Source organism: Trichomycterus rosablanca, chromosome 21 (assembly GCF_030014385.1).
Source record: "Trichomycterus rosablanca isolate fTriRos1 chromosome 21, fTriRos1.hap1, whole genome shotgun sequence".
In the NCBI taxonomy this organism is placed as follows: Eukaryota; Metazoa; Chordata; class Actinopteri; order Siluriformes; family Trichomycteridae; genus Trichomycterus; species Trichomycterus rosablanca.
In genome coordinates this window covers 10,340,108-10,353,639 of record NC_086008.1, presented here as the reverse complement: position 1 = coordinate 10,353,639, position 13,532 = coordinate 10,340,108, and the positions used below count along the sequence as shown (strand labels likewise).

The 13,532-nt window shown below is 37.8% G+C and overlaps 1 protein-coding gene across 2 annotated transcripts; it reads left to right on the top strand.

The window, feature by feature from the left end:
• The first annotated feature begins 2,333 nt into the window (after positions 1 to 2,333).
• pmpca (peptidase, mitochondrial processing subunit alpha) lies at positions 2,334 to 13,444 on the top strand. 2 transcript variants are annotated; one of them, XM_063017635.1, is made up of 13 exons: positions 2,334 to 2,483; positions 4,366 to 4,562; positions 4,897 to 4,976; positions 5,106 to 5,188; positions 5,302 to 5,396; positions 5,488 to 5,588; positions 6,240 to 6,503; positions 8,478 to 8,570; positions 8,659 to 8,777; positions 9,747 to 9,837; positions 9,935 to 9,997; positions 10,083 to 10,227; positions 12,149 to 13,444. In XM_063017635.1, exons 1-13 carry the CDS (start codon positions 2,437 to 2,439, stop codon positions 12,316 to 12,318), a joined length of 1,548 nt encoding a protein of 515 aa, XP_062873705.1. In that variant the 5' UTR covers positions 2,334 to 2,436; the 3' UTR covers positions 12,319 to 13,444. The 2 variants fall into 2 exon arrangements, with proteins under 2 accessions (XP_062873705.1, XP_062873706.1); XM_063017636.1 differs by lacking the exons at positions 2,334 to 2,483; positions 4,366 to 4,562 and having other exon boundaries at positions 4,921 to 4,976; positions 5,106 to 5,183; positions 5,299 to 5,396.
• The last annotated feature ends 88 nt before the right edge of the window (positions 13,445 to 13,532 follow it).

The following is a 13,532-nucleotide window of genomic DNA, read 5'->3' as shown; positions in this document are numbered from 1 at the left end:
CGGAAAAAAAAACCCACGAATCGGCTCCCAACCAGGAGCCGAATCCCGTCGTTCACTTTAAAGAGCCGACTCTTAGAGCCGGATCGTTCGCGACCGACCCATCACTAGCGGAAATCCGCGATTTATATTTAGACATGCTTGCAAATAAAATCCGCGATAGAGTGAAGCCGCAAAAGTCGAAGCGCGATATAGCGAGGGATTACTGTATTTATGCACCCAGCAAACACAACTAGGAGTTAGCCGCTTGGTGGTGATAAATACTTTACTTATCCAGAGGAAATTACGTCATAATGGTAACGTGAGAAAGTAAAGCACCCAGAAACAAGAAATCTGACAAAGGTGCATGTACTTCAATATTAATAGGATGAATTATGAATACAAAGTGCTTATAGAAACAAATCACTGCAATTAGCTTAGCAGCTAACACGAGCGACTAAGCTAACAAGTACCGTGTTGTTTACCTTGGATATTCATACACAGCTGTAATGTCTTTCGTATAGTTAGTGTATTGCACACAGTGCACAAGTCTTTACTGTATATCTTTCATTATAATAATTATGGTGTTTGAGTTATTTGGGTTTCAGGCAGTATCTTAGCTGTGAACTAGCTGGCTAGGATATGTATTGACACCTTCACGCGGCTGTTCTAACCTTATTAGTAGAGGTGGGCGGATCGATCCACATATTGATAGTATTAATACTTCATTTTTACTTTTTCTTCGCTACATTCGGTACGTTTCTCCAGTTTTATCAGAAAGTAGAATCCATGTTTGTACAGACGCCGCTTCTCTCACATCTTACACGCTCACATCTCTCCTCATGCTCTGCTGGGTTTTGTTGTGGTACCGTCACGTGACTAAGGGCACCGAGAGACCGAACACATGCATACCTGTCAAGTCTCCCGTTTTGACCGGGAAACTACCGTATTTTACCCTCTTTCCCGCCGTCTTCCCGTATTAGTATTTTCCCGTAAATTTCCCGTATTATTTTATTGTGGTATCTTCAATCATCACATCCAAATATAATATATTTAAGTGTCTTTATTATTAACCAACAAATCTCAGATAAGCAATAAAGTCATGTGCAAACTCTCAGAACGGTAACTTTCTTCTGACCCTCCTTTAACCGCACCACAACAATAACAAAAGGTAACAGTGCCTCCCACAGGTTCAGCTCCCCATTACAGGTAAGTATTTTTATGTTTCCTTTACACAATACTACAATTATAATTCAAAAAAACATTCCTGTGCCTCTTCAAACTGAAATGTCACTAACCTCGTGAGAACTGCCACCCAGGCTGCTGCAAGTGGCAGTTCTCACGAGGTTAGTGCGGACAGCGGGAACAAACCTGGAACAGGGAGAGATGGATGGATGCAAGGAGAGAGAGGGCATTCCTGCCAAAAAAGTAAAGACTGCATGTAAATATCTAAATGGGACATCGAATTTACCTTTCTAAAGAGGAGCAGGATGGGGCAGAGTTATGCATTCTGTAAGGTTTGTAACTGTGTTTTCATTTAGGCTGTATTATAAGAATTACATATGTAGGAATGTCCACAGCATTTCAGTGTCAACAAAGGTAGGCCTATCAGATTCTGATCATCTAATTGTAGTTTGTAAGTGGTTCACAGGTGGTTATTTTAGATTTCTTGTAAACCTGTCTTAAAATGTAAGGGATACTGAACCTCGGTTGGGCTGGTGGGACGGCTCGAAGCGCGCGGCGGAAAATTTCCCTTATTTTTAAATCCAAAACTTGACAGGTATGCACATGTTAGAGAGAGAAAATATTATAAATATTTATTATTGTTATTATTTAGCACTGTTTTTATTAATATTTTATTCTATTTTATATTTTTGCACATGTAACTGTTTTGTATATATTTGTTCTTTCTTATTGATATTTTTATTATTTCTCTGTAACTTGCTTTGGCAATACGAGTGTCCTTATTTGTCATGCCAATAAAGCTTCTTTTGAGTTTGAGTTTGAGAGAGAGGAGCTGTGTGGAGATAAAAGTGCAATGAAAGGGATAAATTATGTTTTGTTATTATATTATTATTATGTTATTATTATTGGTTATAAACAAAACCCCAGACTTAGTTCATTATAGTAATAAATACCATACTCATAAATCATGACATACTGATCTCCCCTACATGAAAGTAAACATACTGCTTTTATAAGTCCTTTTATTATTTATTGGTCCTAGAAAAGCGCTATATAAATAAACTTTACTTACTTACTTTACTTACTGCACAACTTTGAAGTCGGCTGTCTATTTACTATATTAGAAATAAGAGAATCGATTCCGTGTTCTAATACTCTCATACACTTTGTAGTCTGTAGGCAGTAGGGAGTGAGGGGTCATTTGGAACGTGACACAATTCATGCTGTAACCTTTGCATTACTTCCGGTGAGCCTTCATGGTCACTGAAAATCAGCATGGCGTCTAACGTATCGAGGCTCAGGTGTTGGGGGCGAGTACAGAGGTGTGGAGAGTTTTATTGTTTATTATTTGCAGTAATGTGTTGTGTACACAATGGAAGACATTATTCAGATATTTATTTAGCTAATATGGGAATTGGTTTTGTTTCAGAGCGCTGTTTTAAGTAATGCACTTTGAAAAGCTAGCGCACCTGGCTAATGTAGACTGTTTATTATTGAACCAGTAATACATATAAATAGTTAAGTCGTTTTTTTTTTATAATGAATTTTATATAATGCATTGCGTTGTTATGTTTATACCTTTCTTGGTTATTAATACAATAACAATAACTTTTTATTATGTTTAGTTTGTCTTTATGTCGCTGTTTAGGATGAACTGGAACGATTAATCGTTTATCAGATTTTAGTCGATAGTTCAATAATGGTTAATCGGTTATTATCTTGTTAGTGTTATGGTTACTTTTTTTTTATTTTTTTTTTTTTTACAATATGTGGTTAATTTTTAGTTTACCTTCAAACGATATGTTACCTAAAAGACAGTTATTTGTGATACCAGACATGATGATGTTTTCTTGGGTTTTTATAATTTGTATTTTTGGTAAAGCCTCAAAGGGGTTATAATTTCTGTCCATGAACAATATGACCTTTTTATTTTCAGATCTTACAAATAGGCTGTTTACATGAATATTTGAATAATCATATTACCTCCTAAAGCAGGCCTTATCCAGATTATTAGTGTCCATCATGGCACCACTATGCTGCATCAATTATAATAATGGCAGCTGGTGTTATTTCTATTTCTGTAATGAAATTAGATTATTATAACCAAATAAATGTAATAATAATTTTATCGACATGCATTAGTCAACAGTTTGTGTTGTCATATCACACCATACTATTGCTATTAATAATGTAACTGTCTGTAGTAGTGGTAGCAGTGTCATAAGGTGTATTTTATTGTCTGATTATAGTAGGTTTTCACTACAGAAATATAATGTTCAATTTGTCTTTACTAATGATCAGTGGAGTTATTAGATTTTTTTTTCTTGATTTATTTGCACAATGCACAAAATATGTGTCGTTCCTTTTTTAAAAATGACATTTAATGTGTAACAAATTAAACAATTATTAGTTATGCAATTTAGATTTAAAAGCATGCTTTTGTATTTGATGGATGCCTTAAATATGTTAAGCAGAGATACCTGAAAATAGGGTGGCACGGTGGCTAAGTGGGTAGCACTGTCGCCTCACAGCAAGAAGGTCCTGGGTTCGATCCCCAGGTGGGACGACCCGGGTCCTTTCTGTGTGGAGTTTGCATGTTCTCCCTGTGTCGGCGTGGGTTTCCTCCGGGAGCTCCGGTTTCCTCCCACAGTCCAAAGACATGCAAGTGAGGTGAATTAAAGACAAAATTGTCCATGACTGTGTTCGATATAACCTTGTGAACTGATGAACCTTGTGTAATGAGTAGCCACCGTTCCTGTCATGAATGTGACCAAAAGTGTAAAACATGACGTTAAAATCCTAATAAACAAACAAACAAAAAAAAGGCAAGCACAGCACTAGGCCTTAAGCTTTCACAAGGCTTGCCATTTTTGTTTTCTCTGGGCAGTTGTCTTTGATATAAAATATATTTCAACCAGGGGTAAAGTAAAAGCAACCAGCCAAAAATGTATTGCTAAGTAGATTTAATGTTCAAAAGTGTTCACATTTAAAAGTAGCACACCAAACATAAAGAATAGATTATATTTATGATTGTGTGTGGCTTGCAAGTCTGACTTTTGGCTGCTTTTGTGGTCAGGTAGATTTAGACTGATTTGTCTATTTATTTACCCATCACTCAGTAGTCTACTTTAAAGCTTCTATTGTTCATCTCTAATTTTAATGTCCTGATTGGTTCACTGATTCATTGATTCATTTCTGTTGTAGGTTCGCTGCATGTAGACAATACAGCAGTTCCAGTGGCTATCCTAATGTTTCTCTGTCCACACCGATACCCGGCATTCCCAAGCCTGTATATGCTTCAGTTGATGGACATGAAAAAAACGAAACGAAAATCACCACCTTAGAGAATGGGCTTAAAGTGGCTTCACAGAATAAGTTTGGTCAGTTCTGTACAGTTGGAAGTAAGTATAAAAAGTTTTTATTATGTGTAACAGTAATTGTTTGATCTGTCTAAATTAATTGCTTTTTTGGCCTGCATAATAGACCACTGCTCCACCCAAACAGCATTATAAAATGTTCACATTGTAATTATTTAGGAATAACACTGATTTTGTTGTTCAGAAAAGTGATGCACATTGCTGAATAGCAAAGAGGAATATGTGTATATGAATGTGTGTATGTTTGCATATGTCGTATGCTCTTATCACAGTGGATTTAATTTAATTAGGCTATTAGATATTTTTGCAATTAGTGTTTTAGTTGGACTTCTCACATTGTGCTATGTTTACTTTTCAGTTTTGGTAAATTCAGGTTCACGCTATGAAGCCAAGTATCCTAGTGGAATTTCACACTTTTTGGAAAAGCTTGCATTTTCAGTAAGTAGAATTAAGGATTTTTGGTTAAACTGCTTTCCTATGCTTTGCTTTTGTCCTAACAGTAACAGTGTAAGATATATTATTTACTACATTTTGTTAACATTTTGTCTGTGGTTTTGCTTTATTCAGTCTACATCTCAGTACGGAAGTAAAGATGAAATCCTGCTGTCATTGGAAAAACATGGTGGAATCTGTGACTGCCAGACATCCAGGTTTTTATTATTTTTTTATATAGTTTTGAAAGTTGTATTTTCCTCCATGCATACAGTAAATTAATAGAGCAAATTCAGCAGTAAATGTAGTTTTTAAACTATGATTCTTGTAGGGATACAACAATGTATGCAGTCTCTGCTGAAGTGAAAGGTCTGGACACTGTGGTTAACCTGTTGGCAGATGCTGTTTTACAGCCGCGATTATTAGGTGAGTCCATGTCACACATGGAACTGTCAAAATAGTGCATGGTTGTGACTTACGTATTCAGCAGTAAAGAGCGTTTGTTATTTTTACACAGATGAAGAGCTTGAGATGACCCGGATGACTGTGAGGTTTGAGTTGGAGGATTTGAATATGAGACCTGATCCTGAGCCTTTATTGACAGAAATGATCCATGCTGTGAGTAAATAGTTTTCTTGACTCAATCTAGCATTCTAATGTCTTAAAAATAGCAAGAAGTGCAAAATTTAAAATTAATTTTATGCAAATTGTTTATGACACAGTAAAACAACAAACTCATGTGGTTGGCTTTGATAGATCCAGTGAACCAGTTAAATAATAAAAAGGTCTTTTTTTGCATTTAGTATGTGTTTACCCTTTATCCATCCAAAAAAATTACACCCACCCTCAGAAATCCCAAGAAATAACCAAAGGACACACTATTGATCTGTATGAGCCAGCAACAATGGCCTTTGGATAAATAAGTGTGTTTTCCCCACAGACCCCACAGGTGACATATTGGTCCGGGCCAACAGGGCTGGTCGTAAGAGAAGGTTAAAATACATAAAAGAATGGAAACATAGCTGCATTTATATAATTTTCTGGGTTTTATAAATATTGTCATATATTGTAAATATACATTTTGACAACATATTTCAGCTACTTTTGCACTATGTCAGTCTGGAGCCAATTTAACATTCAGGCATTGCTTATCCTCTTACCTTGAGTGAACACAGCCACCCGATTTCTGTGCAATAACAAACTCACTTTAATTTAATTTCAGGATATGTATATAACCACCTAATGACTTGTTTGCTCTTTTTACTTTAGGCAGCATATCGAGGCAACACAGTCGGCCTACCTCGATACTGCCCTGTGGAGAACGTGGAGAAGATTGATAGGAACTTGCTCCATACATACATGCGCAGCTACTACAGCCCAGAGCGCATGGTGCTGGCAGGGGTGGGAATCGAGCACGAGCAGTTAGTGGAGTGTGCCAGGAAGTACCTGCTGAACACAAAACCCGTGTGGGGCACAAGCACACCGGCCAATGTGGATCGGTCTGTGGCGCAGTACACAGGAGGCATCATTAAGGTTAGTTAATGGTTTTAGTTTATAAAATGTTTTTGGGTAAAATTGATCATCTGTATTATATTCAGCAAGCAAGATGCATTTATATACTGGTAAAAGTAAAATAGAAAAAAATTAAGAAACAGAGTGAGTGCAAATGCTTTCAGATACATGTGCTGGATTTATTTAAATTACTGAGCAAGCTCTGTTGACCTTAAATTTGGATTAGGATGGAGGACAAAAATAAGTAGACAAAATGTTGAACAGAATTTGAAAGAAGGGTTATTATTGGAACACAGATGGCAGAAGCTTTAGTCACAAAGACAGGCAGGCCATTGTTTTATTAGAGAAAATGCACATGCAGCATACACCAAGAGAACAGCGTTATTTGATTATAAAGGTTAATTAGAACAATCTAAGATCTGAGATGAAGGCTTTTAAAAGCCTAAAATGCTGGTGCAACTGGTATAACTTCATAAACAAAAATACTCTTATGTATATTTTACCCATTGTAGTTACATTTACTTGACTAAGAATAGCAAATATTTATTGATATCCTTTGTTGATTGTTTATATATGATCCATTATGTTGTATGTTACTGTGTTGTGTACACATGGAAACACTGGACGCAAGACAGGAATATCCATCTACAGCAGGGGTGTCAAACTCACGGCCCACGGGCCAGATCCGGCCCGCCACGTCATTTGATGTGGCCCGCGAGCGCTTAAACGACTGTACGATAGTTGTGATGGTTCGAGTCGTTACAGAGACGCACTTATAATTTTATGGGATTCCTACGCCTTTAAATTCAACTGTTGACATCGTAGTCATGGCAACTAACTTTGACCTCGCTGAGTAGCCATGTGACTTTTACTGCAAAAGAACGCGGGGTAGCGTAGTCAGTAACTTAAACAATAATAAATAAATACTGATAATTATCTTGCAGTATAATACCAAAGCATCGTCTGTAAGAAGTGGCGTTTATATTCTCAGTTGTTTGTAAATGTTTAGTGAGTATATCACAGCGCTTTTTATCGTTAGCGCTGTTTTACGTTTGGTTAAATCTCATATTGTACCAGATGTAACTACAGCTGTGTGCTTGTACTGTATTAAGTTCTTTATTGTTTTTATTGTTTGTATTTTTACTTCATTTTGATGCACACAGTGTATCACACAGCTGGGAAGCAAATAAACCGACTGTATTCTGAAGGGAGCTGTCTGTCTGTCTGTCTAGCTAAGCAAGGGGGATAAACTATTAGTGAGGGCAGAATGATTGTCTTAAAAATACACTGTAAAATCCTAAACAAACTGCATCTTTCAAAATGCATGCTGATTTTGTGACCTGCAAAGTGACACATCCCGCCAGTAGATGATGTTACACATATTTACACATAATCCCAAAATGTACAAGAAGATAATTAAGAAAATTAAGCAGAAGGAGGAAATTTAATGAAAGTGAAAACAAGTTTGTGCTTCAGGAAGAGAAAACGGTGCGTCTCTTGTGTTATGAGGCTGTGTCTGTGGTAAAGGAGGACAATATAAATGCGGAAATCAGCCTCCAAGAAAAACAGCAGACTGCAATCACAGCAGGATACGTTACAATCGGCCCTTTGAGGGCCACAATAATGCTGATGTGGCCCTCGGTGAAAATGAGTTTGACACCCCTGATCTACAGGGTGCCCATTCATCACAGGCCTTAGGATACCCCAACCTCGCGACATAGGCAGTCATGTCTGTATACAAGTCCAGTTGACTGATAGCATTGCTGAGATTCGAACCCATATTTCAGTGGTGGTGAGTTAGAGTAATAGACTGCTGTGCCACTTAAGTGCCTATAGGAAATCCTGGTATACGTTACAAATGCATTAGGAAGTACATTTTATTGAATATTGAAATTTCATTAAAAAAATACACAGTGGTAAGATTTGCGATTATTTGGCCCTGTGTGAATAGGAGATAACAGTTTGATAACGATTAAGATTGCATTGTGTGTGCAGATGGAGAAGGACATGTCTGATGTAAGCCTCGGACCCACACCCATCCCAGAACTCGCTCACATTATGATTGGCCTGGAGAGCTGCTCTTTCCTTGTGGGTTTGCACATTCAGCAGGGATGTACCAGTAATACACACAGTATTGCACTGACTGCTAATGTAGAATGTGTTTTTTCAATGGTAGGAGGATGATTTTATTCCTTTTGCTGTTCTCAACATGATGATGGGAGGTGGAGGGTCCTTCTCAGCTGGTGGTCCTGGAAAAGGCATGTTTACTCGACTCTATCTGAACGTTTTAAACAGGTATGACTCCTTTACATACAGTCTGGCTTTAAGAAGGCTGCGTTTTCCTACTATTCTATAACAGTAAATAACTGATGAGAGCACTGACTGACTAACATTATGCAAAACTAGCATATGATAATTTCACTCAATACATATAGTTCACTGCCAGTGGTGATGTTTTTATCTTGACAGTATGTAGAATGTAGTGAGTTTGATTTACGATGCATAAGCTTACCAAATGCTGTGTTTGTATAGAGTTTGTGTAGGTTAGTGGTTCCCAACCAGGGGGCCGGGGTCCTATTGCATTTTATTGAGAAGAGTAATAATAATCACACGTGTTGGGACAGGAAAATCAATAGGCTAGTGGCATATGGGAGAGCTCTTGTGATGTCATATAAATCAATTTTTAACTATCAATAGCCTACGTTGGGACCCAGTAGGCCCAGGTCACACAGTACTAGCAGTAAACCCACTACATAAAATCAGACAATATTACTTTTATTATGAATTCATTGAATTTCCCCTGAGCAAGAGGGACTAATAAATGTTAGTTTGAAAACAAGTTATTTTGTCATCCTTGCAGACAGCATAAGAATAATATCCCTTTTGAACTCCTCTGTACGAAACTCGGTGTTGCCACCGGTCGGCTGGGTGCCATCTAGCAGGCATGATTTGCAGTGTCTTCTAGGGCGGGATGACCGGCCTGTGCAGAATGCATGGGTGAAAACAGGGTTCCGGTTCGGAGGAGGCGTGAGCAGCAATATACCCACCTCGACTGCAATCAGGGATCCTCCAGCAGCGGAAGACAAATTGACTACGCTAAATTGGGAGAAAATGGGGGGAAAATGCATAAATAAAATAGAAAAAAAGATTATCACAACTCAAGGGGGTATTTGTGTAGGATTCCAGTTTGTGTGTTGTTTCAGTGTAAACCAATAAAATACCATCATTTAACTACTCATATTAATTCTGTTGCATGTTTTTCAGACATCACTGGATGTACAATGCTACCTCTTACCACCACAGCTATGAGGACAGTGGCCTGCTTTGCATTCATGCCAGTGCAGACCCAAGACAGGTACACACACGCACACACACATCAAACCTGAATGCAGCATGATTTCTTCACGCCAGGAACTTTCATGTCTGAAAGGACGGCAACAAATCTGTTACAGGTGCGGGAAATGGTAGAGATTATCACACGAGAGTTCATCCAAATGGCTGGAACAGCAGGAGAGGTATATTTGTGGATTTTCACCTCAAAGCGTTCTGTAGCCTCTGGCCTTTTTTTTTTTTACACCAGTTTTGCTGATTCATTTCTAGATGGAACTGGAAAGAGCAAAGACCCAGCTGAAGTCTATGCTAATGATGAATTTAGAAGCCAGACCCGTAATCTTCGAGGATGTCGGTCGGCAGGTTCTAGCCACGGGCAAAAGGAAGCTGCCTCATGAACTGTGTGCACTCATCAGTAAGTAGAAATTGCATCTCAGTACATTAGTAAATGAATGCAGTGTTTATGCAACTCAGTTTAACACGACCAGTCTAAGCAGGTGAAACAGTGAGCACATTTACGTTAAATAAAATAGAACGTTAAAACATGACAGTTTAACCAGTCAGACTGGATTATTTGTGTTTTGGCATCATTTGTGTGCTTCATCAGGAATTTGCACCACAACAACACAGATTAAGCCAGGTCGACTTAATGAGGAAAAACTGCAAAGTTCATTTTTAAATGTTGATGTACTGGTCATTTAAAGTCAACAAGAATCGACAGTTGATGTTAAAAGTTTACATATAGTTCTATGAGCCACAGTTGTAATGGTAGTTATGGGATCTCTATGGTCTTCCTACCTTTGGATAGCCATCAACAGGTGTCTCATTTGGATAGCCATCCTATCTCTGGTTAAATCATTAACCACTTAAAATTAGTAGCAGCCAAATTTGTTGGTATTTTTGGCACCAAGTTGACTTTTCAGATTAAATATTAAATCACATATTCAGCAAATATATAATTAAATAGGTTACAAGGCCATTCCAAAAGCTTAATTTTAAACTGATGTTGCTATTCCAAACCCAGCAGCCATGTGGATATCGGTTACTGTTCTGTTGAAATGCTCACTGTGGCTGAAAAATGTACTGCTGTATGATCTGTTTTCTGAGCTTTGTAAGAGGGTTCTTGGACTTTTTCGAACTAGTGCTTATGATGTGAAGGGCCATGGTTAATCTAAATGGTCTTTGGTACAAATTGTTGAAGTACCACCACTGAACTGTTGACAAAAGCACAAATAATTTGTCACGTTTAAAAATGAAAGATTATGAAGATACAAGGGTTCTTCAAAAAGTTTCAACACTTTTTAAAACTCTATTTATTAAGAATTTCAAAAACAAATTACATCACTTGTCTACACAGTCACCTTTCAATGCATTTTTTTCCAGTATCGTACCAACTTTTTAATGCCATCAGCAAAAAATTTTTTGGTTAAGCGCTTAGCCACTGATGCACCGCTGCTTTCACATCATCATCACATGAAAATCTTCTTCCCCTTAAAGCTTCTTTGAGCCGCCCAAAAAGGTGAAAATCAGATGGAGCTAAATCCGGACTATAAGCCTCTCAAACATGATCACTTACTACTCCTCCCACCCTCACCACTTCCAACGAAATTATAAAAGTGCGGAAACTTTTTGAAGATCTCTCGTTCATATTTTTTTTCCTTTTACAATGGAGTCATTTTTAGTTATTCAGTGCAATTACTTACTTTACTACTGCATATGCCTCACACACACACACTCACTCTCTCACACACACACACACACACTGGTCGAGGACAGTCACAGTCCTCCAGTAGGTGTGAAGCCCCCAGCAGAATCTTCTCATCAAACAAAGAGAATTAACATGTGGAGGAACAGACTTCGTAGCATGTATTGTTTCTGCAACATGGAAGTGTTGTAAACATTTGGCCTTCCTTTTCTCAGACATGATACTTGATCAGGTCTGCGGCACTGGCAAATCCCGAAGACCCCCAATAAAGTTAAGAACAGAAAAAGAAATACTACAGAAATTCTTTAAATTCTAAGACTGCCATGACATGCACATCCCTTTACATGTGAATGTAACCATTTACACTTTCAGAATTTAGCAGATGTTTTTTTACCCAAAGGATAAGTATACAGTCTAAGCAATTGAGGGTTAGGGGCCTTGATCAAGGGCCCAACAGTGCAAACTGAGTGGTGGGGTTTGAACCAGTGACCTTCTGCTTACTAGTCCAGTACCCTAACCGTTAGGCTACAACTGCCCCTTAACCCTTTAACTTCAGCTGTATGCAGAATAAATGTACAGAATAAGTGAGCGAGCCTCCAGCATTCACACTGTATTATGTCTCTTATTCTAGGTAAGGTTACAGCCAGTGATATCAAACGAGTTAGCACAAGGATGCTTCGCAGCAAGCCAGCTGTAGCAGCATTGGGAGATCTGACCGAGCTGCCTTCCTACGAGCACATCCAGGCTGCTCTGTCCAGCAAAGACGGTCGTCTGCCTCGAATGTACCGCCTCTTCCGGTAGAACATCGTTACATGTCACTAGTAGACAGTTTTGCACACCAAGGACTACACAAACTATAATGGTATTTTAAATGTGCATTGTGTGAACGTGCACCGAAATTGACTGTTGTACTGAGCTAAATGTGGTAACTTTAAAGATGCAGATTGATTGACTGGTCAAGGTGTTACATTTTGCCTCCCAAGGATTTGTTGGCCACTATTTTGTGTGGTTTTATTATTAATCCCATGTAGTGGCAGTGAATAGTTTTGTAATATCACGACAAGGCATTGCAAAATGTTAGTTGAGTGCTAAAGAAAGTATGATTAGTGCTGAGTAGTTGCAAATTAATTACTTAGATGTTTGAACATGGAAAGCACTTGTTAAAGGCGAATGATGCTATATAAATAAAACATTATTATTATTAATGAATTTCTTGTTTACTTAATAAGTGGTAACACAGTGTTTTGTTAAAAGCCAAACTGTGCATAAACTCCCTGAACAAAAGAATAGCAACTTATTGTTTAAAGCCAACAGATAAGAATTGGACGATTGCAACTTAACGACACTAAACCTATAAACCAGCAAAATCACTAATAAATAATGTCTAAATAGACACAGAAAACTGACTGCATATGCAGTAAGAGACTAAGCCAGTTACATTTTCTTTCTGAGCATTTTACCTACATCGTTTTTATACTGTTAAAGGCCTGATTAAAAGAAGATCTCCATTTTACCGCATCGCGGTACGTTCTTTCATTTTTAATAGCACCCCTGTAGACATTGGCTTCTCTAGTATTAAGCTGAGAATCACTTCGTTATGATACAACTTTGACTCAAGACAGTGCTGTAATATTTAAAGATGACGTCATATAAACTCACAGCATGGAGCTGGTTTAACATAAGCTCAATATTGTTATAAGAAGGTGAGCTATACATATATAACTCAACCCTATGAGAGGTAAATTGGTTTTAGCTCGCTATTGAAATGAACTGTGAGACTATTCTCAGCGAGTTTAGGACACAGCATCTTGGATTAATGCTGATTAGTGTTGTACAAAAAAAGGGGAGTTGCAAGTCAAATGTGCTACTATTTTCTGTTAATTTGTTTGGAGGCTTGTTTATTATTAAACTTAATTCTTCACTGTTATGCATAATTTATGAACTCGCTTTTATAGCACTAAAGACATCTTTCCAAGTGGTATACTGGAGACATTGGGTCAAAAGTAGTAAGTAAG

Bases quoted from the DNA above. Each gene is read 5' to 3' on its own strand.
- pmpca (XM_063017635.1), top strand. From the start codon at position 2,437: ATGGCGTCTAACGTATCGAGGCTCAGGTGTTGGGGGCGAGTACAGAG. The intron at 4,563-4,896 runs GTAAGTATAAAA...TTTACTTTTCAG, and splicing joins TCAGTTCTGTACAGTTGGAA to TTTTGGTAAATTCAGGTTCA. The intron at 6,504-8,477 runs GTTAGTTAATGG...TTGTGTGTGCAG, and splicing joins ACACAGGAGGCATCATTAAG to ATGGAGAAGGACATGTCTGA.